Raw genomic sequence first — 27451 nt, 5'->3', positions numbered from 1 at the left:
TCATTTCCTGTAGAAGCAGCTCCAGGTCTTGCAAAACAGCCATAGTGAGGATTCTTGAAGACAGTGACCCCCCTCCCCCAGAGGAACTGGGGTGGTCTGGGCAGGGTGGGGGAGCTGTGCTGGAATATTCCAGAGCTTCCCCACTCCTGCTGTTCTGAGTGCTCTGCATCCCTGCGAGGGCGGATCGCCTGCCGAGCTGCTGAGTTAATGACCACGTCTTGCGTGGCTGTCAGCAGAGTGGGTTGACGATGCGGCAGTGAGGGGGATCTGGCCGCAGAGAACATGAGTCAGCCGCCCAGGGCCCCTCCCCAGGGGCTGGCTGGGGAGAGGGAGTGTGCCTTGTTGTGGGGGCTGCTGGGCCAGGGCTCCGGGTTTTTTCTGAAACGGGAGTGGGCTTGCTGGTGGAGCCCGAGGCTGGGGCTTTGGCCATGCCAGCCTTCATCCTGCGGTTCATGGGATGGTGGACGCGTCCTAGGAGCTCACGGTCGGTGGGGCGCCCCAGAACCCTAAACCACCCCCGAGTCCGGGGGCTGCGGCAGAGGCTGAGAAGGCAAGGATCCGCACAAGGTCTCGGGGGCTTGAGACAAAGGTAGTCTACGTTCAGGACATCTGCTCACAGAGATATGGGGGTTTCAGAGCTTTTGGGGGGATCAGAACATGGGCAGCAGCTCTGCAGCCAAAATATGGAATCATGGCGTGCAGGACAGGCAGCCAGGGGGGTTCTGCAGGCTGGGGTTTCATGGGTACACCTGGGGGCTTGGGGGGGTGAGGACCATCACGCAGGCCTGGACTAGGTGGTGCGAACAGAGACGAGGCTGCCAGCCCGGTGCTGCTGGGAGGAGGGGACTCTGCCTGTGGGCGGGGAGCAGCAAGAGTGGGTGGGGGCCATGGTCCCCCTCCCGTGGCAAGGCTTTTCTTCAGCTGTCCTTCCTGGGCCGAACAGCATTTCTTCCTCTTTTTCTTTCTTGAAGTATCTTTTGCATCTCTTCACTGTGTGCTGCTGGTGTGCTCGTAGATGTTTAAAGAGTGGGGGGTGGCGGAGGCTGATTCCTGTGTGTGTGCCCGTTTCCGCGGTGACCGCACACTGCCCGCGCCAGTGGAAGAGGTGTGTGCGCGGTGGCCTCCGTTATGGGGGATCCTGCCATAGTCCAGTCGCTCAGGAGCGAGCTCACTGTAAGAGGTGGTGAAGTAATTAGGGAGGGCTGGGGCTAGGCAAGTTGTTACATTTGTTTTTCATATGTTTCATGTAAGTTTTGTGACTCTGGCGTTAGTGACAGTTCCACATGAGACGGTCTTGCACCCCTTCCCTCCTCCAGAGGCGAATGCCCCTTCTGTTCCTCCACCCAAACAGCTGCTTCCACAGCGCCCCTGTAGTGAGAGTGGACTCCACGGGGTGATCTCCCTGGGGCCCCAGGCCGTGATCGCAGGAGAGCGATCCCCCTCCATGGGGCCACCCACACGCAAATGGGGTTGTGCGGGTGGGCACGGTCGCTGGGCCCGTCTTTAGGCTCCCGTCTCCCCAGGTGCCGTGGGCTCCACCGTTCGCCGCGGCACGATGTGACTCTCACCCACGAGAATACAGACAGGCAGTGCCGTCCCATAAGTTGGCCTGACACGGCGTTAGTCTTGTCGCTCCGCGGAGCCCACGGGGCACGAGGGACTGTTCCCATGGAATGGGACTCACGCGAAGTCTGTCCGGGGACAGGAGTTTGGAGGTGCGCCGCACACAGAGCAGACGGTGAGCGTGGCTGGGGAGAACCCAGACCACCCGCCCCAACGCTCACCGTGCATCCGGGACACTGCAAGGGACTCCTGGACCCAGAATCAGTCTGTGTGCGGCTCCCCCCGGGGCCCGGGAAGAGGCGGGGGCAGCAGGGTCCTGTCCAGAAGTGGGGACCAGAGCAGTTACCTCCACGGAGGATTTATTAGGTATCAACCGGGTACCACTGTCCCCCGCTTTCCGGAAATTCACAGTAGCCACTTCACTTGTACAAATGGCCTACTGCATGACTACCTCTTTACGCTAACCAGGGGAAACCTGGAGAGGATTTTTGCTTTTATGGAAAAACCATTACTGTACTAACGCAGGCCCTTCATTAAAGCGGAATGGAGCAATGTGAACTTCTAGAAAGCATGGGGTGCCCCTCACTTTCGGCTGCTTTGGCTTGCCCCAGGTTCCCGAGGGCCGCCTGCTTTCGGAAAGCGCGGGAAACCTGCATTCCGAGCCGCGGGGTCTTCGTGGAGGCACCTGCGTGGCCCCGCACCTGGCACCTTCCGGAAGCCGCCGTGCGGCCAGCGGGAAACTGGGAGCGGCGCTGGGCCCGCAGGGGCGTGTGGGGAGGGGCTCTGCCTGGGGTGCGAGCCCACTGGACGGGGCGGGGCCGCCGCGGCACCTGCTGGCTGGGTAGTCGGCCTGCGCCTGCGCAGTGGCATGCCCGCGGTGGTGCGTGCCCTGCGCGCAGCACGTGCACTGAGTAATAAGCCGCGTCTGCTTTCGCTGTTGAAGTGGAGAAGCGGGCCCTGGCCCGGGGCTCAGCTCACTGTTGTTCAGAAGCGCGAAATAGGGACTTCATTCTCCGATCGGTTTGCCAGCTTCAAAGGATTAATTATCTACACGTCCAAAAGCACTGGAGCAGGATGGGTTTTGGCAGGGGTTTCAGGATTTGTGTCACGGTCGCTTCAAAGCTGTTTCTTTAGACTTGATTAGAATCCTAAGGGATATGAAGCAGCGCTGGCTGAAGCTGGGGACAGGAGTGTGTGCATCGAGCAGGCAAATTTGCAAAGGGCCAGTTTTAACTGTAGTTTAACGAGACTGGTGATTTGTATTTTATTTAAGTTCTGATAATATCTGCTTAAATATTTTGGAGAGGCTTGTTAGATAGAGATCACAGGGGTGTAGCTCAGTGAGCGATCACAGAGGGAGCTCGCCTGTGGGCCCCCCGCCATGGACAGCGGGGAGTGTGAGCAGCACCCAGACGTCCACTCCCCGCACCCAGCTGCCCGAGCAGCCTCTGCAGACCACCAGAGCAGTGGGGCCCAGCTCTGAAGGTTCAGGGGAGCCTTGGAGGGTGGGGTGCGTGGTGTTGGGGTGAGTAGGGGAAGAGGCTGGGAAGTCATTGGTGTGCAGGAGAGGGAGGGGACGGCCAGGGACTGGCCACCCACGGCCCTTGGGTTCCTGTTCTCATTGTCTCTCCCACACACCCGCCAGGCTTTCTCCTTGCATCTCCCCACCCCTCCGCTGTCTCCTTCTCCGGCATAGTCCACGGGACACCAGCCCACCCCATGCGGCTCCTCTGTAGGAACTGAGGTTTCAGTGTCCCTGTGCCCTGTGGACTATCTGTGCGTCTCCGAAGTTTGTTGAAATCTCTCACGCACGTCCCCTGTCCTGTCTTGTGGACCAGTGTCATAAAAGGCTCCTTTGTTCTTTCTCATTTTCCTGGGGTTGGGGAGGGAGAAGAGTCCAAAAGTCAGCAGGCTGGGTGAACCTGACGGCATTTGGTTTATGGGGGTGTTAACACTGTGAGGCCTCCTTCCCCTCCTTCCCCTGCGGTCACACCCGCTCTTCCATCAGCAGCTGGGCTCACGTGGCTCTGACGTCCCACACCCCCTCCGGGCGGCTGTCCTGGCCCTTCCGTCCGTGCCTCCCGGTGTTCCACTGCTTGTGTGTGGCTGGTGTGGCTGGGGTCTCCCGGCAGCCCGTGGGCGGCCTCAGCCCTCGGTGTGAACTGAGACCTGGCCCGGGGTGGGAGGGAGTAGAGGGGAGACGCCACGCGCACTGGGGGTCTGGAGCAGGGGGCCGGTGAGACAGACACCAGCGAAGGTGTGGCAGATGTGTCAGCAGATACTCATTAGGCCCTGCTCTGTCCCCACGTGTCCTGAAGAACAGGCTCGTGCCCTGCTGGAGCCCCTGCCCGTCCCAGGGGGCAGCTGTGCAGGCATGGTGGGACTGGGGGCCGGTGTGGCAGAGGAGCCCTGGGGGCCACAGAGGGAGCAGGTGTGGTGGGGCTGGGAGCACTGAGGAGAGGTGAGGAGACAGGATCCTTCCAGGCTGACGGGCCGGCCCCTTGGTGGCCTCATGCAGGCAGGTGCTGGTTGCTGGCACGGGCCCAGCGCCAACCCCAGAGGGAGCTGTGTGCGGGGACAGAGGGGGTCAAGGAGGGCTGTGCTTCCCCAGGAAGGGGTGACACGGAGACTCTGAGAGATCGTGTTGGCCTGGGCAGGACCCGGCAGGGGTGGCACAAAGCAGGCAGAGACGGGGAGACAGGTGCCGGCACGAGGTGGGCTCGGGCCGCCGGGTTTCCAGGCAAGGCTGGTTGTGCCGCACTCATGCCCGCGGGGGCAGGGTTTTCCTGGTCCGGCCTGTCCCAGCTGTGGGCCCTCCCACAGTGCCGGGTGCCAGGGGGACAGCCGTGCTCTCAACGGGGGCAGAATCCAAATTAACACCTGTCTGTCGTGACGTGGTTTCACATGGCTCCAGAGTCAGGGCTGGCCACGAGCCTGTCTGGACTCGAGTATCCCACAGACAGGTTGTGGTTGGAGCCCATGTGTGAGCCCCGCCGCCCGCCCCCTAGCCTGCCTCATTCACACGGGGGGGGGGGGGGGCACAGAAGGAAGGCCTGAGTGAGGGCAGCCCTGTGCCAATGGCCCCAGGGCCCCACCCCTTGCTCTCGTTGGGGGCCTGCCTGGTTCCCACGGGTCTGGAGGACTTGGGCAGGCCCTGGTACACCGCTCACACTGATGAGGCTTTGGTTTGCTCCTGGGTGTTTGGGCCTCACCTTGTGGTGGCTGGCAGCTCACGGCTTTACCCTCACCCCGAGCCACAGAGACCTTTGTGCAGTACGGGGCAGACTTCCTCGGGCAGCTGGCTCTGGGAGGGATGAGGGACACAGTGGATGCTCTGAGAGCTGTCAAGGGTCTGTGTAGCAGGGCCCTGGTCCTGGGTCTGTCTGCAATGAGGCCAGCCAGGGCCAGCTGGGAGGGTCAGGTGGAAGAGGTCGGTGGGGCCTGGCAAGGACCCAGGGCCAGCGTAGGACACAAAGGCCGAGGGATGGGCTGGGCATTGTCCTGATGCCCACCGCCTCTGACGGTCAGGGGTCACGGGAAGGGCCCCACAGATAATGTGGCTCGTCCCCCAGGGGGCTCCGCAGCCGTCTTGTTGCCTGAGTGAATCCATCCATACCTGCCTGTTAAATGTGCAGAAACGGGAAAGGTGAGCAAAAGGAAAGATTGCTCTGGGATTTGCCACTTGACCGGCAAACAGCTGTCCACACTGGCTTGGGGAGGCATCTGGGCTGTTTGGGACATAACCTTTCTTCCCCTTCATTGAAGGAGGAGCTCTTACTTTTTATAAACTTCCTTTTTTACTCCGTGGCACCTGGAACCTGCCTGCAGTCACCTGTTCCCTGTGCTGTGAGGCGCGTGCCCAGCTGTGGTGCAGCCACAGGGCGGCCACCCGCCCCCCAGGCCAGGTCAGCGTGGCTCCGCACTGAGGTGTCCCGCCTTGCAGCAAGCGGGCCAGGGCTGAAGTGCCCCGGAGGCTCGAGAGCCAGGCTCCTGGGGACGGAGTGGCCAGCTGTGCCGTCCAGCGGGGAGCCCTTGGCCCCACCCCCCCAGAGGGGTCGTGGCCTCAAACCCACATTCTCGAAACAAAGAGGGCCTCACAGCCCTCTCTCCGTGTCTGAACAGATGGACGCCTCGCTGTCTTGCACTTTCAAGCGTTTTCACTTGGCAGGACTTCCAAGGCTTGGCCCTCTAAGCTGGTGGCGCCCCGACATGCTTCCAGACGCAGCCCCTCACCAGACACACATAGCACCGAGGCGCAGACGTTGAACCCAACTCAGGGAGAGCCTCCTGCCTGCCCGCGGGGTCCTGGCTCTCTCACACTTGGTCCTTCTCTGTCTCGCAGGTTTTGGGATTTGAGATCGACGCGCTGAACTCTGTCCAGTTTTCCAACCACACAGGTAAGGCATTGTTGGCCTGAGCAGGCACCGAAAAGCGGAATGTGGGCCGGAGAAAGGGCCTTTAGAAATCTGGGGGCCCCACCCCTCACCTGACGGTCAGGAGGTGGAGCCGGAGGGACCGCCCAGCATGTGAGGGGCGGAGGGGGCTAGGCTGGCCTGGCCTTGGGTGTGGACGCTGCCTTTGAATCTCAGCCCGGTTGCTTGAAGCTGAGTGACCCGGTGCAGGTTGCGGGAGCCTCCCGGCACCTCAGTCTCCTCTGTGAAACAGGGACCTGCTCCTAGCACCTGCTGCGGGGCCGAGCCCTCTTCCAGGTGACCGCGGGCCGTGAGCAGGGCCCCGTGTGTGCACGTGCCACTGGTGGACGGCGAAAGTAGGTCCTGATTTTCTCTGTTAAAAACCAGCGCCTCAGAAACTCACGTGGTGGTGTTGGTCTCAGCGCAGGGGGCACAAGGACACCTGTGCACAGAGGCTTTGAAACAGAACTGCTAACTCTAGGGCCCGTGAGGGACACTGCCCTCAGAAAGGCCCCGAGTTGTCGGGACAAGCTTCCTGAGCCCGCTCCCCACACCCCCTGGCCCCACGGCCTCGAGCGCGGCCTCCCCTATGACCCCACAGTGCCGTAGAGGCAGGGGCATGAGGCCATCCCCTTCCTGGAAACACCCCAACGTCGCGTCTCCTGAAGTTACTCTGAGCGCAGACAGAACCGCAGGAGCCCAGAACGTTCTGAAGAGCGCCAGCAGCGTGTGTGGGTGTGCCTCAGCCCAACACGCCTAGGAAAGATAGCCTGTAGCTCTCTGGTGTGGCTTTTCTTGGAAGGGACGGGGTATCATGAGTCATGACCTGAGGGGAAGAACGACATTTGGGATTCGGAAGAAAACAGTTCTCACCGAAAGCCCTTCCCTCCTTTTGCTTTGCTGAGGGTTCTGGGTGCTGAGAAATTTGGAAAAGCCCTGAGAAGTTTAAGTCGATTCAGCGAACTTCCCTGAACCCCACAGTTTCTTTCTTTCTCTTTTATTTTTTTAAGATTTAATTTATTTATTTGACAGAGACACAGTGAGAGAGGGCACACAAGCAGGGGGAGTGGGAGAGGGAGAAGCAGGCCTCCCGCGGAGCAGGGAGCCCGATGCGGGGCTCGATCCCAGGACCCCGGGATCGTGACGTGAGTCGACCGCAGACGCTCAACGACTGAGCCGCCCGGGCGCCCCAGTCCCACAGGTTCTGTTGGCTGTTTTAACCACCTTCCTTGTTGTTTGTTTAAGTAAATGAGCCAAACCGGCTTGGCCACTAAATGTTGGAGTTAAATTCATTGCTAAATATCACATGGTGCTATAATCAGCATCAGTTCAACAGAAGCCAAGAAACTGCCGCTGCACTTTGCACAGATCCCAGGCTGAGGGAGGGGGTCTCGGGGGGCTTCGGGAGCACACAGCTGCCTTCTGGGCTCCCACAGAGCCTCTTCAGTTGGTGGTGGACTGACCATCCCAAGGGGTCCTCTGACCCTGGTGCAGAAGGGGTGGATGAAGACCGGACCCCCGAGTGTGTGGAGCCCACGCAGGTGCAGGGGGTAGTCAGGGCCAGAGGGGGTGGGGGCTTCCCGTCCTGTGCTTCCTGGCAGGGCCCCCACCCTAGCCTCTGGATGCCATGCGGTGCCTGCCTGGTCAGGGGGCCCCTCAGGCAGTTCCTGGCCGGCAGTGACCCCGAGCACCCCCACTTGGGCTCAGCAGGGCTGTCTATGCAGCCTGATCCCAGATCTCAGGTGTTCAGTCCTGGGCTTTGGACCCAGAAGTATTTAAGGTCTGTTTTTTTTTTTTTATCTTGCTCTCTCTATCTTTTTTTTTTCTAAAGATAGATGAAGAGTGTGGTTGTGAAGTCAGGGGGTGGGGCAGAGGGAGAGGAGAGAATCCTTTTTTTTTTTTTTAAAGATTTTAAGATTTTATGTGTTTATTTGAGAGAGAGCGCAGCAGGGGGAGGGGCAGAGGGAGAGAGACAGCAGACTCCCCGCTGAGCACGGAGCCCGACACAGGGCTCTATCTCACAACCTTGAGACCATGACCTGAGCCGAAATCAAGAGTTGGATGCTCAACCAACAGAGCCACCTGGGTGCCCCCGTTTTTACCTTTTTATTTAATTTTTATTTTTAAAATTTTTTTAAAAGAGATTTTATTTATTTATTTACTTGGAGCATGAGCAGAGGCAGAGGGGGAGAGAATCTCAAGCAGACTCCCCACCGAGCACAGAGCCCGGCGAGGGGCTCGATCCCATGACCCTGAGATCATGACCTGAACCGAAACCACAAGTCACTTCTGACTGCACCACCCAGGCGCCCCATTACCTCTTTGTAAAAAGAACCTGGAGCACCCACTGTGAACAGGTACCCATTAAGGCCTGTGTATGCGGGGAGAAAGTCACTGCACCACCTGTCCCCATCTGTGAGCGTCCTTGCCCAGCACTGAGCCGCTCCAGCTGTCTGGCCAGGGCCTCGCTGTTGTGCTGTTTCCACCATGTGGTCCTACTGTGTACTCAGTGCTTGGCTCACACCGTGCATGACTGGCCAAAACATTTCAACCACATGCCGTCTGTACCCTGCTCGATGAGCGGTCCCCTGGATCACACGCGGGGACCCCTGAGCAATGCCTGGTCACTGCAGAGGCCTCTGAACGCGGCCGCCCACACTGCTTGTTTCCTGGGGCCGGGTCCGTGTGGGGACGTTTCGAGCAGCTCTGTTCCCAAGTACGCAGTCCTGTGAGCTGTGATCCGCTCTTCCAGGTCAGAAAGCCCTTCTTGTTTTATTTTTTTAATTTTAATTTTTTTTTAAGATTTTATTTATTTGAGGGGGAGAGAGAGAGCGTGCGCACACAGCAGGGGGAGCAGCAGAGGGAGAGGGAGAAGCAGGCTCCCCACTGAGCAGGGAGTCCGATGCGGGACTCGATCCCAGGACCCCAGGATCATGGCCTGAGCCGAAGGCAGACGCTTAACTGACTGAGCCACCCGGGCGCCTGACCTTTTTTTGAACAACACCTTTCTTATATTTATGTGCCATCAAGTGAATTCACCTGGTGAGGTGTGTAGTTCGGTGGTTGCTAGTACACTCACAGAGGGAGCGTTTTCACTGCTCCGGGAAACTGTACCAGAGTAACTCCCTGACCCTCACCTTGCCCCCCTCCTCCTGGCTGCTGGACCACTCATCTCTCATTCTCCTCGGATCTGCCCGTTCTGGAGATTTCATATAAACAGAATCACACGATAGGTGACCTTTAGTGTCTGACTTCTTCCACTGAGCCTCATGTTCTCCAGGCTCTTCCGTGTGGTAGAGTGTTCCTGTGTGTCACTCCTGGTCATGGCTGAGTAATAGTCTGTCACAGTACGGACAGACCACGCTTTGCTTCTCTGTCCATTTGTTGATCGGCACGGGTTTATGAATCATGGCTGTTAGGAATGCTGCTGGGGGCACCCGGGTGGCTCAGTCGGGTGAGCATCTGAGTCTTGATTTTGGCGCAGGCCATGATCTCAGGGTCGTGAGATTGAGCCCCACGTCGGGCTCTACACTCAGCGCTTGAGATTCTCTCCCTCTGCCCCTCCCCCCTCAAATAAATAAATCAGTCTTTAGAAACAATGAGTGCTGCTGTTGTGAACATCTTTGTGCACATGTCAGTGTTCTCCCAGTGGATAGACCCAGGAGCACACTTGCTGGATCGGTTAGTAGCTCTGTGTTTGATCACGTGAACGACTGCCAGACTGTTCTCCACGCCGGCTGTACCACTTTTCGGCCCCACCTCAAAGTCTAAGAGCTCATCCCCTTCAGGACATCCTGTTTGACTTGTCTTCATCTTTTGCATTCTAGTCAGCCTAGTGGTGCGAACGGAATGTGTTAAAAAACGAAATTCAACCAAGTAAATTTGCAGATCTAATTGGTTTTGTTAAATGATTCATGAATCGGGCAGCATCCCATCTGGCAAGTAGAGGGGAGCTCCACTGAGCTGAACCGAAGAGAGGTTTTTAAGGACTTATTTATTGATTTTAGAGAAAGAGGGAGACAGACAGAGTGTGGGGGGAGTGGCAGAGGCAGAGAGAATCCCAGGCAGACCCTGCACTGAGCGTGGAGCCCGATATGGGGCTCTCTCTCATGACCCTGAGATCATGACCTGAGCTGACACCAAGAGTCAGAGGCTTAACTGACAGCACCACCCAGGCACCCCTGAAAGAAAGGTTTTCAAAGGCAGAGAGAGCATTAAAAAAAAGAAGAAGAAGAAGAAAAGAATGTACTAGCAGGGAATACCTTACTTGGGCAAGACAGTCCCTCTAAGGGGAGCAGGGGGTCTATCAGCCAGTTTCCCAGGGTTGAAACTGCAGTTAGCTTCGGTATTAAGTCTTGGTTTACCGACTTGGGGTCTTCACATAAGTGACACCATTCCCAAATGTTTCTTTAAACAGAGCTCATTGTGGTTCGAGTCAGAAATGGCTGTAGATCAGGGCGCCTGGGTGGCTCAGTTGGTTAAGCGTCTGCCTTCAGCTCAGGTCATGATCCCAGGGTCCTGGGATCGAGTCCCGTGTTGGGCTCCCTGCTCAGCAGGGAGCCTGCTTCTCTCTCTCCCTCTGATGCTCCCCCGGTTTGTGCTCTCTCCCTGTCAAATAAATAAATAAAATCTTGAAAAAAAGAAAAAAAAGGCCACAGATTGAGGCCGGAGAGGCTCCATCCTGGGCGAGCAGGTTTTCCAGAGTAGGGCTGGCACACTTTCCCTGTTAAGGGCCAGATAACAAATAACTGGGGCTTGGCACCTTCTGTGCACTCGCGGTGTGAAAGCAGCCAGAGACCACACGTAAAGGACGGGATGCAGCTAAGGTCCAATAAAACTGGAGCTTTATTAACAGACACTGAAAATGGAGTTTCATAGAATTCTCACAAGTCATAGAGTATTACTCTTTTTTTTCCCCAACCATGTAAAAACGTAAAAGCTCATTCTCAGCTTGGAGGCCACACAAAAGCACGCAGCAGGCCAGATTAGGCTCACGGGGCCTGGTTTGTTGACCCCTACTTTGGGTCCGCGTTTCTCGGATTTGCGGTGGATAAGAACCGGCTGGGGCCTTGCTAAACCTGAGTGCCGGGCCCGGGAATCTGCATTTCAGATGAGCCCCCAGGGGTGCTGGTGCTGCCAGGCTCAGAGACCCCACTGGGGAGAGGAAGGGTGATGTGCTTTGGAGGAGGGAGGCTTTGGGAGCTCAAGGGTCAGAGGGACATTCCTAGGGGTTCAGGATAGCCACGGTGTGCCAGGGGCCCCCAGGACCACCCCCAGACCTGGCAGTTCGCGAGGGGACCTCCCAGGGCAAAAGCTGGTGGGGAGAAGTGAGACGCCAGGCCCACGCTCCAGAGCCACCAAGTTTTCACGGGTGAGCTGCAGGGTGTCTGCGGTGTGGCCCCAGCCCTCGGCCTGCGTGGGCAGGGGTCCTCCTACGTGGCAGGGGGTGCCCTAGGAGTCCCATTGGCAGCATGCTCACTGCCTGTGTGCCTGGAGCGAGCAGGGCACCCCGAGAACCCAGGTCACATCTGGCTCTTGGTCAGAGCTCGACCCGAGACCGGCTCCGGTTGCAGCTGAGTCTTGCAGGGCTGGGGTGGCGGGACGTGACGGGCCCTGCCTACCGAGCGTTCGGCCTGGACGGGGGACGTGCACAGCAGACACTGGCAGAGCGAGCACCCCACGCCCCCCACGCACCCCATAATTCAGGGAGAAGGCCACAGCTGTGTCTAGTGTGTCAGCACGCCAGCTTGGAGAGCTGACCGTCCTTGTGGCGCCGGATCGGTTCTGGAGGGTGCGGGCGCTGGGAGGGGGACGCCTGGTGTCAGCAGTCAGAACTCCGGGGGCATACGAGCCAGGGGTGTTTGCAGGGGTGGGTGCTGAGGCTGATGGTGTCAGGGCAGGGAGCCACTGAAGCGCGGCATCTCGGGCCTTGCATCAGCCCCCGGGGAGAGCACTGTCCCCTGGCCTCATCGAGCGATGGTCTGGGCCGCGGCGGGCCGCTGGGTGAGGCTGTGTCTCGCACACCTGCCCCGGGTGTCAAGGGCCTGAACGTTGTGCTGTCCCCACAGGCTATGCACACTGGAAGGGTCAAGTGCTGAACTCAGATGAGCTCCATGAGCTCTACGAGGGCCTGAAGCTGAACAACGTGAACAAATATGACTACGTGCTCACAGGTGAGTCCGCGGGAGCTGGGTGCTGGTCCCTGTGTGCCTCGCTCTAGCGGGGGGTGGGCTCGGCCCTGGTCCCGGCCTCCTTCCAGGACAATGGCCTTTGCCACCCGAGTGACCGCCAGGCCCCCGTAGCAGGACCTTGGGGGTCCCGGCCACATGGCGCTCACTCAGATGGGCCATGCTGTGTCACCACACTACTGGGGCCATGTGGGGGACACGTGGGGGTGAAAACACCTAGGTCAGCCACCTACTGCCAACCTGTTGCATTGGTTCCTTAGTCAAGTTTATGGTAAAAATATATATTTGTATTTATCTATGTAGTTAGAAGGGAACATGCTTATTGAAAATGGAAAAGACAAAAGAGGGAAAGTGTTCCTTGTACACTCTCACTTACAGCTTCTTCCGTTCACTTAACACTTCTGGGAAATGCCTGGTGTCCCCTCAGTGACTGCAGACGTTGGGGACACTTTGCGCCCTGCCCACCGTTCTCTGGAGCAGAGTGGTTTTGGTGGTGCTCTTTCTCCTTGGGCGTGGTCAGTTGCTGTGAGCCTTCTGTTTTATGAGGGTTGCCCGGATTTCCCTCCCAAAGGTTACACGAGGGACAAGTCCTTCCTGGCCTCGGTGGTGGACATCGTGCAGGAGCTGAAGAAGCAGAACTCCAAGCTGGTGTATGGTGGGTGCCGGGCCATCACCTCCTCAGGCAGGGTGGACCTGCGGCCCTTGAGTGGTGGCTTGGTCTCCTTCCTTCTGGCGCCCCTCCTTCCCATTCTACCTCCCCCAGCCTGTAAGCTTTGAATGTGCTGGGCGTGCAGGGCTGTGTGCCTTCAGGGCTCTGGAAAGGGTTCAGAACGTCTTCACAGTGACCCTGGTGTCTGTGGGGACAGTTAAGAGAAGTGGGTTGCATACGTGCGGTAATCCGTGTCTGCGTGTGGAGGCTGGAGAGGCCAGACCCTGCGGTTGGGGTATGTGTGGCCACTGTTGGCCCTAGAGAGGGTGGCGGAGGGTGTGGATGTCCCGGGTGGGGCCTGCCTAGTGAGGGTGGACATGCCAGGTGGGGCCCGGCTGTGGAGGGCGAGGCTGAGGCACAGCTGAGGGGCATGCCAGGCCTGTCTGTCCCTAGCCCCAGGCCGCCACACCAGCCCCTAGGGTGTCTGCCCCCCAAAGGCCTCTCCTGCTAAGAGACATGGAAGATTCGGGTTTCTCTTTCCCCCTGGGACTCAGACGTGCACATTCAGGGCTCTGCAGGGCCCCCCGACGTGTGTGACACTTCCTACATCCAGGAGGGAACTCCAGTGGCCTGACGTGGGGGTGCAGGTGTCGCAGGTGTAGAGGCCAGTCCCCACCCTCAGTTGGTCTGATGCCAGGTCCCACACTGCGGCCCACTCTCCAAAGGCAACGAGCTTGTATGGGGACAGGCGACACTGGCCTCAGCCAGGAGGAGCGCATGGAACTGCTCTTCTGTGTCCCTCTCTCGAGAAAGGTGCAAATGATGGTCAGGTAGAAATCAGAGCATTCAGTCGTCTCGGATGACAAAACACAGAACGCTAGGTGACAAGGCGACTGAAGGTAGGAGGCGCTTTTCCCACGCTGTTAGCTGCGTACGTCAAATTTAACAAGGAAAAGAAATGTTAAGGGCTCTCATCCTGTTGGGAGCAGCGATTGTTAATAGATGCCCTTTGTGTCTCCACAGTGTGCGACCCGGTGATGGGTGACGAATGGAATGGCCAAGGCTCCATGGTTAGTGACTTCACGCGTGTGCTTCCACACATAGGACACTGCACACGTCCTGTGTCATCCTTACCCGGAAGTAAGGGTTGGCAGACAGGGTTTCCCGTAAAGGACCAGAGAGCAGATATTTGGGGCCCTGTGATCTGCTGTATCAAAAAGCAGCCCCGGGCATCTGGCTGGCTCAGCTGGTGGAGCAGTGTGCAGCTCTTGATCTCAGGGTCATGAGTTCGAGCCCCATGTTGGGTATAGAGATGACTTAAAAATAAGATCTTTTAAGAAAAAAAAGCCACAGTTTGCAAAGGAACAGACATGGCCATTTCCTAATAAAATTGCACGTATGGACACTGAAACGTGAATTTCCTATAACTTCTGTGTGTCACAAATGTTATTTTTTTACCTTTCCCCCCAAACACATAAGAGCAGACGGGCCGTAGCTTCCCGCCCCTGACGTCACGTAGAGCAGGGGATGCCATCCAGTGAGGAAGGTGGAAATCCACCGGCGAGGATCACCCTGTGGCTCCCAGAGAGACCTAGGCCGGGAGGGATCGCAGGGCGTCAGCCCGTGCCGGCCGCGCAGCACCCCTGTTGCGGGCCCCCACCTGGACCACGGGGCTCCTCGGCAAACATGCTCTCCTCTGTGCGCATCAGCCTATGTCCCTTGTCGCCCTTTTCCTTTAGTACGTTCCAGAGGATCTCCTTCCTGTTTACAAAGAGAAGGTTGTGCCGGTTGCAGACATTATAACCCCCAACCAGTTTGAGGCTGAGTAAGTAATCTGAAACCACTACAGCTTTCAGACCTCCTCACGGGGCTTGCCGGTCAGGAAGGCTCTGCCTCAGAGCAGAGCAGAGATCTGGCAGCAGGGTGGGGGACGGGCCATTCTGCCTGGGGGTGCCCTGGCCCGACAACAGCAGCAAGTGGTCATTTCACCCCAAGTCCTGGGATCACGCTGACCCCTAGCCATTTTCCTGAGCAGCAAGAGCCTTTGGGGACAGAGAGGGGAGGAGCTGAGGGCACATGTGGGTGACACAGGTCACGGGTTGGAGAGCCCATGCTAGCTGATGCAGGGGACCATCCTGGCGCTCCAAAATCCACATCCCAAATCTCTACATGAGATTAAAAGGAGTCAGCCGGGCCCTCGTGGTAGCGAGCTTCTGGGCCTTTCTCGGACTGCGGGGCCACCTGATGAAGAACTAGTGCGGGGAGTAGGGGTGGGTAATGAGCAGTACCTGGTGCCGTGGGGCGTGTAACTGAGTGTCCACATGGGTTCATCTCTGCCACAGTGCAGTTTCTTGGACCATCAGTGGGGTTCCCCCTGTCTCTGAGGCTGCCTTTTGAAGGAGGGGTGGGTGGGGTGCTTGGACTCCTAGGGACGTGGGGTCCCTGACCTGGCCCGTCCATCCTGGAGGATGGCAGCTCACCCCAAGGACCCTGAACCTTTGGTGGACCTGTGTGAGAGCGGTATGTTAACCATTTGCAGTTTGCATTTTGCATTTTGACTTTCAGTGGACATCAGTCACTCTCATGGGCCACTGAGGGGCCATGTGTTACTGTCCCTTGCTGTGGTTAAATTTTACTTTCGGCTGGTCCTTAGCCACGTCGCAGTGGTGACCAGGTCTGTGATGGCCAGCAGACACTGAGCTCCTACGGGGATGGGAGCGGGTTACCAGTGCCATAGTAGCTCTGGGGATGTTTCCAGCAGGACCCAGAGAAGCAAGGGCTCACCTATGCTCACCTGTCTTACAGGTTACTGAGTGGCAGGAAGATCCACAGTCAAGAAGAAGCGTTAGCGGTAAGACCTCCCAAGGCCTGGCATGGGACAAGTGGCACCGTGTGTGGTGGGGAGGGGATGGCTGTATGCCCTTGGGGGTGGGGGGTGGGCACCCAGGTGGCCGGCATCCTGGTTCCCGCCGCCAGCCAGCAGGGGCTGAGGGATGTGTTGTAAATTCCCCGGGGCCCCCTGCACCTCTAATGTGCATCTGGGTCTGGGCTGACCCGCTGCCTGCTCTGCTCGTAGCAGGTGCCTGGAGGGGGGCTTCTGGGGCGGCCACAGCAGAGTGCCACACACCAGACAGCTGAGAACAGAAGTGTCTTCTCTGCGGCCCCGGGGGCCAGGAGTCCGAGATCAGGGCGTTGGTGGGACTGTTCTCGGCCTAAATCAGTGGGGAGGAACGATTCCTTGCCTGTCTCCCAGCTTCTGGTGTCCCTGGGTTTGTAAACCCACCGCCAGGCTCTGCCTCTGTCTTCAGTGGCCTCCCGTTGGTGCGTCTGTGTCCCCCTCTCTTTCTGAGGACACGGGGCAGATCAGATCCAGGCCCATGCTGGTGACCTCGTCTTGACCTGCTTGAATCTGCGCAGACCCTGTTTCCAAAGCAGGAAACAGGAGACACTCCAGGGTTGTGGGCCGAGGGTCTGGGAGACACAGCCTAGCACGCAACAGTCGCAGCATTTCCTGCGCGCTTGCTGTGTGCCCAGTACCGAGAGTCCCGCGCACCCGTGACCCGTGTGTGTGCACGGGAGGCCCGCCCTCCGGACGAGTGTGCCATCGCCCCAGCCGGTGTAGACAGAGAAGAAGAGCCCAGAAACCATCTGTGCCAGGCGAGGTCCGGCAGAGACCAGCAAGAGGGCGTGCGCGTGGCTGGCACGTGGGGGTGTTGGTGTGTGCGTATGCACGTAGGTGCGGTGCTGTGCTGTCTGGGCACACGTGTGCAGGTGCCTGTGTGCACGAGGAGGCTTATACAGGGTGTTGGCTTGCACCTTTGGGGCCAGGTGGGCACATCCAGGACCCGCCGCAGGGCCCACTGACGGGAGAGGCCGCCTGGAAGTGAGGCAGGTAGGGTTTCTTCTCTGAAGTTCTTTTCAACTTTCCCCCGTGGAACTTGTTGCTGGCCTGTCATGTAGCCTTAGATGGAGTTCCTGGGCCACGTGCCCGAGCGGCGGACCGGGTCCGGCACAGCAGGGCGCTCCGCCGTCCATGGCTGGGCCCCGTCAGAGCTGTGGCCTCTCTCCGTCAGGAGGCAGATCCGAGTAGCGGGCCCAGGCACGGGCGCGGCAGGCCCGAGGGGCTGTGGAGCCTCTGTCTCCCCCGCGTGCGGAGGGAACGGCGGTGCCGCCCTCTCCGCTCTGAGGGCCCCCGCACCCTGGGGCCCCCGAGTCAGGTGCCCGACGCAGCCCCACGCGGGAGGCCGGGAACGCACGGCCCGCAGCCTGCGCAGGGCTCTGGAGCAGAGCGTGCCGCCTGAGCGGCCACGAGCCCCGGTCTGAGGCTGTTGCTCCAGGACGGCAGGGCCCTCCTCCAGCCGCGACGGGAGAGCTCCTCGGTGGGAGGTCACCGCCGCGGGACTCCCTGGCCGGTTTTCTCCCCGGCTCCTAGGCCCAGGGCTGAGGAGGGTCGTGGCGCAGCCACATGGGGTGACGCGGGGGACCCTTCCGCTGGGCCAGGGGAGCCTGAGTGGGGATCCGCACTGGCCCCAGGAGTGGAAAGCCCGAATGCCAGTGCCCACTTCAGGGTCCACATGAGAGCCTTTCCGGGTCTCCGAGTGACCCCCAGCGGGCGGGCGGCCTAGCGGCTAGCTGCCTCCTCCCTGAGCCCCCATTCCCTGAGAATAGCACGCCCCTCGGGCTAGGCCAGCACTCTCCTGAGCCCCCGGTTTACCCAGTGGGTGTCTCGTCCCAAGGCCTGTGTTCTGGGAGGGCTTGATGGGCTGTGTGGAGCCAGATGAGAAAAGACAGCCCATCCGGGGCGGGGTTGGCACCTTCCTCTGAATGGGAGTGCAGCTGGGTGTGGGGTCCAGCAGAGGTACGGCTTCAGGCTTCAGGCAGAGGGCATGGGGCTGGTGGCTCCCACCTGACAAGCTGCCACTCAGCACGCACGGGCTGTTTCCTCACGTTCAGAGCCTCTGGTCTCCACTCCATCAAGCCAAGCCCGGTTAAAGTGCATTCTTGGCACAAGGGCCGGTGGTGCCTGGCTGCTCGGGCAACTGGGAGCCCTGGCAAAGGTGTCCAAGGTGCGGCTGATGCACCCCCTGTGCCCCGGCAGGTCATGGACGAGCTGCACGCGATGGGCCCTGACACGGTGGTCATCACCAGCTCCAACCTGTCCTCCCCGAGGGGCAGTGACTACCTGACTGCGCTGGGGAGCCAGAGGATTCGTAAGTTCTGGGGGGGCCTGTGGGGCCTCACGTGTCGATCGTTAATCATGTAAATGCCACCTGAGTTGGTGTTTCTGCACAGTGCCAAAACGACACACGAGGTCGGGGTCACACTCGCTGCCCCAGAGGGCACGCGGCCTTCTCACCACTCCCTCTGTGTCTGTGGGAGAGCCTGCCCCACGCCCCATGCACTCCCGCACACACCCCCCCATTTCAGTGAGTCCACGGTCCCTGTGGCTCTAGGCGCCCTCGTTACTCCTCCGGCCGTGGGTTCCCTCTGCATCCTGCCACAGGTGCTGGTCCCTTTGTGCCATGCCCCCCCAGGCCATCCTGCCGGGGGTTCCAGTATCCACATGCCTCCTGGGGATGGGGCGTCTGGCCCAGTGAGCCCCTGAGAGGCAACGCTGGCCCCCTCCTTGCCACCGTGCAAGGGAGAAGTGGGGAGGGGGGCAGGCCAGTCCCCCGTCCTCTGCTGGCCCAGGGTGTTAGGGCCCACTGGCCGCGTTCTCCTCCTCCAGGGAAACCCGATGGCTCTGTGGTGACAGAACGCATCCGCATGGAGATGCACAAGGTCGATGCGGTCTTTGTGGGCACCGGGGACCTCTTCGCCGCCATGCTCCTGGCGTGGACGCACAAACACCCCAACAACCTCAAGGTCAGCAGGATGAGCCCCTCCCTGCAGGGATGATCTGGGTGCTGCAGGGGCTTAAACAGGAGGACTGCGTACATCACGCTGGGGTCGCCTGGGTCCAGCTACGGGGCCGTCCTGAGCCAGATGAGGTCCCGGGGCTGTGAGCCAAGGCCTGAGAGGGGTCGTTGTGGCCTCAGTGAGTCTGTAACTAGGAGCATCTCCCAGGAGAGCAGCCCAGTCAGCGTTTGCCCTGAAATGTCATTGCCCCAGTGACTCGATAGACTCAGAGGCTGGGAGTCCCCTCCGAGGGATGAGGGACGGGGCTCCGAGGTCAGACTCGAGAGACGTCTGTGTGTCCATCTCACCCCCCACTCCCCACACCACGTGTAAAAGTCCACAAATGCATGTGTGTAGAGAGAAGGCCGTTTTGCACAGGCATTGCTGGGCGAGGGGAGCAGTTGCTGCTGATCTGGTAAATTGGGGTGTGGGGTGTCGGGGGTCTTTCCCGTGTGTTCTGTCGTGAAGCTCAGGAGTGACAGCCGCATTCTCTGACCTCTTTCGGCACCACGTGCAGTATAGTTGCTCCATGACATCAGTCATGCTGTGTCTTCCTGCGGCATTGTTAGAACCACAGAACTGGAGACCCGCTGTGCACAAGGCCACCCCAGCCGTTGGGCCCCTCTCTGCATAATATGGTGGCAGAAGAGGAGGCCCCCATCTCTGGAATGTGCACAGGAGGGGCAGCTGTGAGGGGTGCTTAAGAGAGACAAAGCATGCCTCATCTGTGCTGGGTCCACTGGAGGAAGGAGGAACTTCGAGCTGGGATCTGGAAGTGGGTTCCCCTCAAGCTGTCTTTACTGGATACCAGCAGGGGCCCCGTCTCCCCCCGGGGGCAGGCGCGTACCCTCCCTATGACATCAAGTCCCACTTGTACCACGCAGGGCTTGGGCAGAGCCCGGCCCCTCTTGCCTACAGGGCTCAGGGACAGGTGCTGTGATGTGAAGCCCTAATGTGCTGTGTCCTGGCCGGTGCCCCCCCCGGCCCCCGAGACCCAGGGATGAGGGTGAGCACAGACCTGCTGTTTCAGTTGGCAGCCGTGGGCGTTCCGTCTGGTACAGGGCACCTTGGCCAGCTGGTGCCCAGTGGAGGCCTTGCTGCTGGGCTGCCTGAGGCTAAATCCAGGTTCAGCACAGCCCTGGGTCCCGGAATTGGGTGGGAGGGCGTTCCACTCACTTCCCCAGCTCCTGCGAAGCCCTGAGTCTTTGACTTTGAGATGCCAGCAAGCAATGACCTTGGCCAACTCTGGGGTAGGAACTCTTTTCCGTGTAGATTCTTTACAACTACTTCATTCCGGAAACACTTGTATTAAGCACCTACTGTACGCCAGACAAAATCGACAGGTCCTAAGTCTCAGCCCTGCCCCAGAGTACACGGGCCAGAGGGAGGCGGTTAATTTTAGCACGCAGGCATTTGCCCAGCTCTCCCAGGATCTTTGTGGTGAGCCATCCCAGGGTGGGGAGCATGTGATGGTAAAGCCAGTGCCTTGGTGACTTGGGGTGGAGACAGTGCTGTGGACGCAGAAGACCCCATCCGGACTCTGGGCATCATGGGAATGGGGGAGCCACAAGGTGTGTGTGTCTCCTGTGCCCCCCTTCCCCACAGGTGGCCTGTGAGAAGACCGTGTCTGCCATGCACCACGTTCTGCAGCGGACCATCAAATGTGCAAAAGGTACCTCCTGGCGAGGGCCAAGGGTGCGTGAGGTGGCTGGCACTTAGAGCAGAGGCGGGGAGCGGGAGAGACAGCTCTGGTGCTGGCAGCAGGGTCTCTGAGGCTCCTGCCGCCACCTCTGGCCTTGGCACAGGGGCAGGGGCCAGCGTGTGGAGTGTGAGCCCGGGATGGGAACTCCAGAGGTGATGTGGGCTGTCAGGGCTCACTCAGGCAAGGGAAGGGGGAAGGAACGTCGGGCTAGCTTCTGCTCTGTCCCTGTCATTGACGCTTTGTCCTATAGCCCAGGCAGCAGGGGGGCTGAGGCCCAGCCCGGCGCAGCTGGAGCTGAAGATGGTCCAGAGCAAAAAGGACATCGAGAACCCGGAGATCGTGGTCCAGGCCACAGTGCTGTGAGGCCCGTGTTCCGCACCCCAGTGCACGGCGTGTGGCGTCTCCCTTGTCGTCCTGTGAAAATGTAGCGTCTGCCTTAGAGCTGTGACTGAAACTTGGTCTTTTTTCCTTTATGAGTGTCCGGCATCAACTGGTCTTATTGTGAAAATGTGCTGGTCGTGCTTTTCAAAAGTAACAAAGCGCAATCACAGAAATCTGTAATTTGGGGAACGCGGCCCCCCGCGGCTCTACTGTTGGGGTGCGGTGAGTCCCGTCCCGAGTGGGCTGGGGCTGCGGAAGCCCGGGCTCTGTGTGTCCCCAAGGAAGACTTGGGTCTTAACCATTTGCGTCTGGAAGAATTATGCCAAATCTCTGTGTTGTCTTTCTGACCTGACCCTCTCTGCTCCCACTTCAGACATTTTGTTTGTCACTTAGCTGTTGGGTAGGTCACCAGGGAAGGTTTCCCTGCGGGGACAGATTGACAGCAGCTGGCCCGGCACACCCAGGCACTGTGCAGTCGTGCTGGGGGCACCTTTCCAGGACCCTGAACATTCAGACTGGTCTGCATGTGTCATGCCCATCTGTGGGCCCAGGGACCTGCTGGGTGACGTGATGGAGACGAGGAAAGGTCCTGTGGGTCAAGGACAGCTTGTGGGAGGGCTAGCACATTGTGTTCCCTATTTTGTGGCACGGCAGGTCGAGTACGCACTGTGTTTGCCCCCCCGCCGCCTTGCCAGGAACAGATGCATCGAGCCCTGGTGCCGGTGCAGAGATGGGTACAGGAGGGCAGCGGGGGATGCCTGCCCTTCCCTGCTCGGTTCCGCATTCTGTGCCAGCCAGAAGCCAGGAAGCAAGAGGCCCCTCGAAAAGCCAGCTGCAGCTGCGCCCGCCCCTCACAGGAGAGGGTGTCAGCACCTCAGGGAGGGGCTGGGGCAGAGTGCCAGGGGAGCAGCTCCCAGATGCCTCTGGCAGAGGCCACAACCTAGGTTTTGACACCAGGCTGGTTGTCCGCTCCTGGGGCAACCTCCCTGGCCCCACTTTGCCCAGAAGTTTGAGGACCCCCAGGTGTGGCTGCAAGCAGGGAGGGGTGCCCATCCTGAAGACTCAGCCTGCCTCAACCTCAGCACCTGGCCCCCGAGCCTCCTCTCCCAGGAGCCCACAGCCTGCAGGATGGGGGGGGGCAGATGGCGGCCCCTGGGAAAGTAAGCCCTCCCCAGGGAGCCCCCTTGCATATGTCCCACATGCAGGTCCTGTCGTGCAGCCCGCACCCCCTTTCTGCGGCAGTTCCCCGTGGCCTCCGGACCACTGCCACCCCCTCAGTGCCGTGTTCTCCACTCCGATGAAGACTCCCCAGAACCAAGAAACGCTGGCTCCATGTTGTTCCATGCACTTTTCTTTCTTCCCAGTCTGTCCACGTCCTGAGTGTCTTAACTTATGCATGAGTGCCCGACAGCCCGTGCACAGGCTCGGCGGTTGGCTCCCACAGCGGGCGCAGGTCAGGGTATCTGTGTCCCTGTCCTGTGTCCTGGTTCTGAGGACCGGGCTCCGCTTAGCCCTGGGGCAGAGCCCAGCCGCCTGTCACTGCCAAGCAGAGCTGGGGAGATGGCCGTGCCACCAGCCAGCAAGTTTCTCCCCCTCTTTTTTAATGTCGAGAGCAAGGGGAAGGGGAAGGAATCTAAATGTGTCTCTCCCCAGTGGGACGACGGAAAAGCCTCCCCGGAGCTATGGTGTAGGGCAGAAGGGCTCGCCGTGTGTGTCCGGTGGCTTTGGGGCACACCCCGCAAACCCCGTTCGATTCCCTGTTCTTTATCTTTTATTTCAGAGGCTTAGCCTTCGTGTTCCACTCAGCTCCTTTGCTTCCCTTTACTATCTGTAGGATGATAATTATTCCACTCATAAAGCTTCCTGTCACATCGTGAACTTTCTGGCGGGATCCAGGACGTTTTCCTCTGTCTCCTCTGACTGTGAAGCCCCGAGCACTGGGAGAGGTGGTGTCGGGCCCTCTGCACTCGGCAGCGGGAACCGGGCGTCCTGAGAGCCTCTGCAGAGTGCGGGGCTCCTGTAGAAACAGTCAGGGGCGCCTGGGTGGCTCAGCTGTGAAGCGTCTGCCTTCGGCTCAGGTCATGATCCCAGGGTCCTGGGAGCCTCCTTGGGAGACTGTCCAGCCCTCCAGCTCCCAGCAAGGTGTGTGTATCCCGTGCTGCTGCTGAGCCCCTGCGATCCTAGGCTCGGTCCTCCGTGCACATAGAGGCCCTGGCTTGTCTGTGCTTAGAATTTCCCACCCAGAAGTCCACCACGGTCATTAGCAGTGGTTTTTTTTTTTTTTTATACAGGTTGGGTCCAAATTAGAATTAATCTTTGTTTCTACTTTCCATAGTTTAGTAACATGCAAAGTAATAATTATATATTTTGAGATGAGAGATGTATTGGTCCTAAATCGCCTGCTTATGACCAGAGTACAGATTTCAATAGTTTTTCAAAGCTTCTGTGAACTTAAAGATGAATTACAAACTATCCTTTTTTAAAAACCATTTTCAAAAATCATTGCCAAGTTGTGCTAAGGTAATCGTGTTAATCTGCATTATTTTTGTAATATATGTCAGCGATGATACAAATGATGCTTTTGTCGTCCCGTTCTTAAACTTGCTGCAACCAGTTTTTAAAACACCGGCTAATTATTCGATGGACTGAGTGTGGTTTGGTGAAACTGCCCTAATGAATACGTGGTGGGTGCTTTTCATGTTCGGCCGGAGGCCAGAGCGCGCTGCCTGCACCACGATGCCTGAGTGCTCAGTGCAGATGTACGATCCCCTCCCACCTCCATCATGCAGGAAAAGTAATGCTGTGTGCTGGAGATGGAGGGCAGGGTGAATCCTTGCCTCTGGGGAGGAGGCGGTGGGGGAGCAGGGCCAGGCGGCTGGGCCCTGGCATCACTGGGTGTCCCGAGGCCACTCCTGACTCTGCCATACCTCCTTGCTCGACCTCGTGTTCACTCCCAGATGAAATGTACGGTAAAGGAGGTGACAGCATTCTGACTGCTGGATTGGCACCATGAGCACACCCTCTCCTTATCCTTCCTGCCCTTTGATGGGACCACCTGCCTGGGGCTTCGGGTCTACATCTGCCTGAATCAGAGGCCCCCTGTGAGCACTCTGTTTCCCACACCAGAAGAGCTGGGAGTCCCTGTCTTCCTTCTCTGACCCCCACCTGGTTGTTTGGGCGTCCCTTAAGCACGCCTCCCCGTGGGACGGGGTTTCGATGGGAACCCCCCACCCCATTACCTGCCTGGGCCAGAAATCGGGGAAGGAAGTTTGAGTGGGCAGAGGGGATCGTGCGCAAAGCAGGACGCTGCGAGTGTGGTCCTCGCCGTCTGAGTCTAGGTGGGAGCCGTGTGGCCCCCAGGCTCTGCTCTGCCCACCAGCGGGGCATGGCTGCGGAGCCCACCAGTGTTCACTGCATGCCACCTCCCGCTGCCAGGCTGCAGGGGGCCTCCCTTCTCATCCTGTCACTCACTCCATGCAGCTCTTTGCACTAACACTTCCCTACAGAGCCAGGTCCTGTGTGTTCATAGAGGGAGCACAGTAGATGTATGAGCTGGCTGGGCGCTCAGAAGGAACCGCATCCCTGGGCGGGCAGCTCTGGGAGGCCAGGTCCACTGCCCCAAGCCCGGAAGCCTCGCGCTTGGGCCTGGTTGGTCTGGAGGGACGACACTCCCCCAGGAGACCTCCTACTTCATTTCTGCCCCGAGGTCACTGGTCAGGCTGGACCCTGGAAGCACAGGGGCACAGTGATCAAATGCCTGCACACATGTGGCCACAGAGCTGGTGTGCGCATGTGTGTGTCTGTGCTGTGGTCACTTTGTGGCATGGGCAGTCAGGCAGTCGAGCAGTCGGAGTGTCTGTGCAGGTGAGAAGTGTCCTGAACCCGTGCGTGTTTGTATATATAGAGAGCTCACTATGGTTGCAGAATCCAGCCCTGCACTTGCAGCCTCTGCCGGCAGGGGGTGACTAGGCAGGGTCCGGGCCCCACCTCTGTGCTTGCACACCTCACCACCCCTGTAGGGGGCGCTTCAGTAGTGCACAAGGTCTCCAGTGACTGGAGCCCGGTCTTGGGGTCTGCTCCCCAGGGGCTGTGCTTGCAGCGGGCTGGCCAGGTTCCTAAAATGCCAGGCTGCTCGTGCGCGTGTCTCCCTGTGGACTTGTGCAGGCGGTTCTCGGTATAAAACCGTTTCCGTTTTACTGTGTGCCGATGCTGATTAAATCAGTGTCTCATGAACCACCACGTCCCTGCCTGTCCTGAGGTTGTACTCACAAACGACACAACGTGTTCCTTTGCTTAAGACAGAATTTGATGAGTGACTTTAGTTCCGACTTAGAGAATATTTCCAAACTTTGTATTAACAGAAAGTTCTTCCCAGAATTTTCTTTTAAAATTCTGGCAGGGTATGGGCGCCTGGGTGGCTCGGATGGTTGAGTGTCTGCCTTCGGCTCAGGTCATGGTCCCAGGGTCCTGGGATCGAGTCCCACGTCGGGCTCCCTGCTCCTTGGGAGCCTGATTCTCTCTCTGCCTCTCTCTCTCTCTCTCTCTCTCTCTCTCTCTCTGTCTTTCATGAATAAATAAATAAAATCTTTAAAAAAAAATAAAATAAAATTCTGGCAGGGTAAACACATTTTAAAACCTTTCCCACTGTCAGAGACCAGCAGAGCCCTGAGCTCAGAGCAGGAGACTTTGTGTCCGTCCCTGAGCCCCGGCTGCCAGTGAACTTTGGGTGGGGGTGAGCAAGGTCAGCTGCAGCTCCTCTCCGCCCTTGGCCCCACACCAGTATGGGGCAGGTTTCCACCTTCTGCATCCGGAAGCCCATTCTGGTGGGAAAGGCCTTCCTGAGGCTGTGGGCCACTTACCTGGTGAGGGCGTCACTCACTGTCCCTCAGGTTGCCCGTGAAGCCAGAGAGCAAGGGTCCCTGCTCTTCGCCCAGCAGAATTGAGCTGAGGAACAGAGAGGGGAGTCTGCCACCCTAAACCTCTAAGCCGCATGCTCTGCAGAGCCGGGCAGTCTGGGGAGGGAGCTGGGGCGCCCCCCGCCACCCACGCTGTTCTGAGCTGTGGAACAAGGTCCCTGGCTTCAAAGCCACTGTATTTACTTTCTCACGTGGGACCCAGCTCCTGGCACGAGGAGGGTGATTGCCCAGGGAAAGAAATGGAGAGTTGGGCCTGGTCTCAGCCTTCAGCATATCCCAAAGAACAGAGGGGAAGCAAAATGCGCAGCAGGACTATAGACCCCCCACAAAATACCTGGGACCATTGTCCTGACTGGCGGCGTAGATGTTACCCTTGGGAGCGGAAGGTGAGTCCCTCGTGTACAACATCTAGCCCCCAAGGATGAGGAGTGTGTGGATGACGTTGTGAATGCTTTTGACCGTACAGCTGCATGCTTTCTAATTTAGAATTTTAGTTGGGATTTTGGCCAATGATTGCAAAACTGGACAGACAGGAGGGGACCGAGGCGCTGACTCAGAGCCTGGCCAGTGCTGGCCGGGGCCTTCCTGGAAGTGAACTCGGATGGTGGCGGCGGCTGCTGCGTGGGAGAGGGAGGGAGGGTCTCTGAGGTCCAGGTGGTGGTTTGGGCAGCCCCGGGGTCTCCAGCCCTACCCTCCGTGCGTGTGTGGATGTCCATAAAGTCCCTACCGGCACTGTAAGGTCCGTGTCTGTGTGCTATTGACTCATGATTATCCACAAATAAATCTCTTTCTGATGATGTTTTTGCAGTGCAGTGATTTCTTTTCCTGTGAGGAACTCCCCATTAATTATCCCCTAGTACCTGAAGCCCCTCGGCCCCCCGCGCAGCGGTGCTTATTGCTGAGACGCATGGGATGAGGCCCTGAACATGCTCCCCTCTTAAAGGAATGAGCCTGCCCGACGACCCGACCTGACCCCCCCTCCGAGGCCCCGTTCTCCTCGCTCATCTGCTCTGTGCCCTGGGGGCTGGCCTGTGAGCTCCGCCGGAGGGCGGGGTGCTGGGGCGGGTGCGACTCCCTTTCCCCAGCCCCTCCGGGCCAGACTCGGAACCAGCTTTAGCCACTGATCTGTGTCGCTGCTCCTTCTGGGTTCCAGTGCCTGGGGTTCCGTTCCCTCACCCCTGGGTGGTGACGGCGCCCGTCGTACTGGCCGGACAGGTACCGGGCTCCCACTGTGATTCACCCACACTTTTGCGAATAAACCCGCAGGCAGTCTCCAGGAACACCAGGCTCCTTGCCTGCCAGAGAGGCGGAGGGGGGTGGGAGAGAACACGGGAATCGCTTTATGTCTTGAAACGTCCCACTCCACCTCTCGACCCCGCTGCGGACTGTCCCATGCCCCTTCGTGGGCCCGCAAGGCCCTCCTGGTGGACGACTGTGTGTGGCCGGCGTAACACACTTCCACAGATGCGGTGGCTTAGAGCGACGCTGACGCACCCACAGCGTGGAGGGCAGACAGGTCACGATAGGCGGGCAGGGCCGCTTCCTCCTGGAGGCTCCGGGGAGAAGGTACTCTCTGCCTTTTCCAGCTTCTAGAGGGGCTGCATTCCTGGCTCGTGGCCCCCCACGTCACAGCCAGCACTGTGGCCTCCGTGGTCTGACTCTGACCCCTGCCTCCTCTTCCGAGGGCACTGGGATGACGTTGGGCCCCCCCGAGAGTCCAGGATCCCCGCTCCAACGCAAGA

The 27451-nt window shown here is 59.0% G+C and overlaps 1 protein-coding gene across 2 annotated transcripts in view; it reads left to right on the top strand.

The window, feature by feature from the left end:
- The window catches only part of PDXK (pyridoxal kinase), a 31904-nt gene extending 5398 nt beyond the window's left edge, over positions 1–26506 (top strand). Inside the window, exons 2-11 of one of the 2 annotated variants that reach the window (XM_028126536.2) lie at positions 5906–5960; positions 12044–12148; positions 12735–12818; positions 13836–13882; positions 14552–14637; positions 15618–15663; positions 17911–18022; positions 18541–18677; positions 20316–20382; positions 20663–26506. In XM_028126536.2, coding sequence (XP_027982337.1) covers positions 5906–5960; positions 12044–12148; positions 12735–12818; positions 13836–13882; positions 14552–14637; positions 15618–15663; positions 17911–18022; positions 18541–18677; positions 20316–20382; positions 20663–20775 — 852 coding nt within the window. In that variant the 3' untranslated portion in view covers positions 20776–26506. The remainder of the gene's footprint in view (positions 1–5905; positions 5961–12043; positions 12149–12734; positions 12819–13835; positions 13883–14551; positions 14638–15617; positions 15664–17910; positions 18023–18540; positions 18678–20315; positions 20383–20662) is intronic. The other variant, XM_088023730.1, reaches the window with a different exon arrangement.
- Positions 26507–27451: the final 945 nt, after the last annotated feature.

The sequence above is a fragment of the Eumetopias jubatus genome, unplaced genomic scaffold (genome assembly GCF_037043125.1).
Source record: "Eumetopias jubatus isolate StellerSeaLion01/CBP00866 unplaced genomic scaffold, mEumJub1_p1.0 scaffold_1, whole genome shotgun sequence".
Lineage (NCBI taxonomy): Eukaryota > Metazoa > Chordata > Mammalia > Carnivora > Otariidae > Eumetopias > Eumetopias jubatus.
This window is presented reverse-complemented; position numbering and strand designations above follow the sequence as displayed.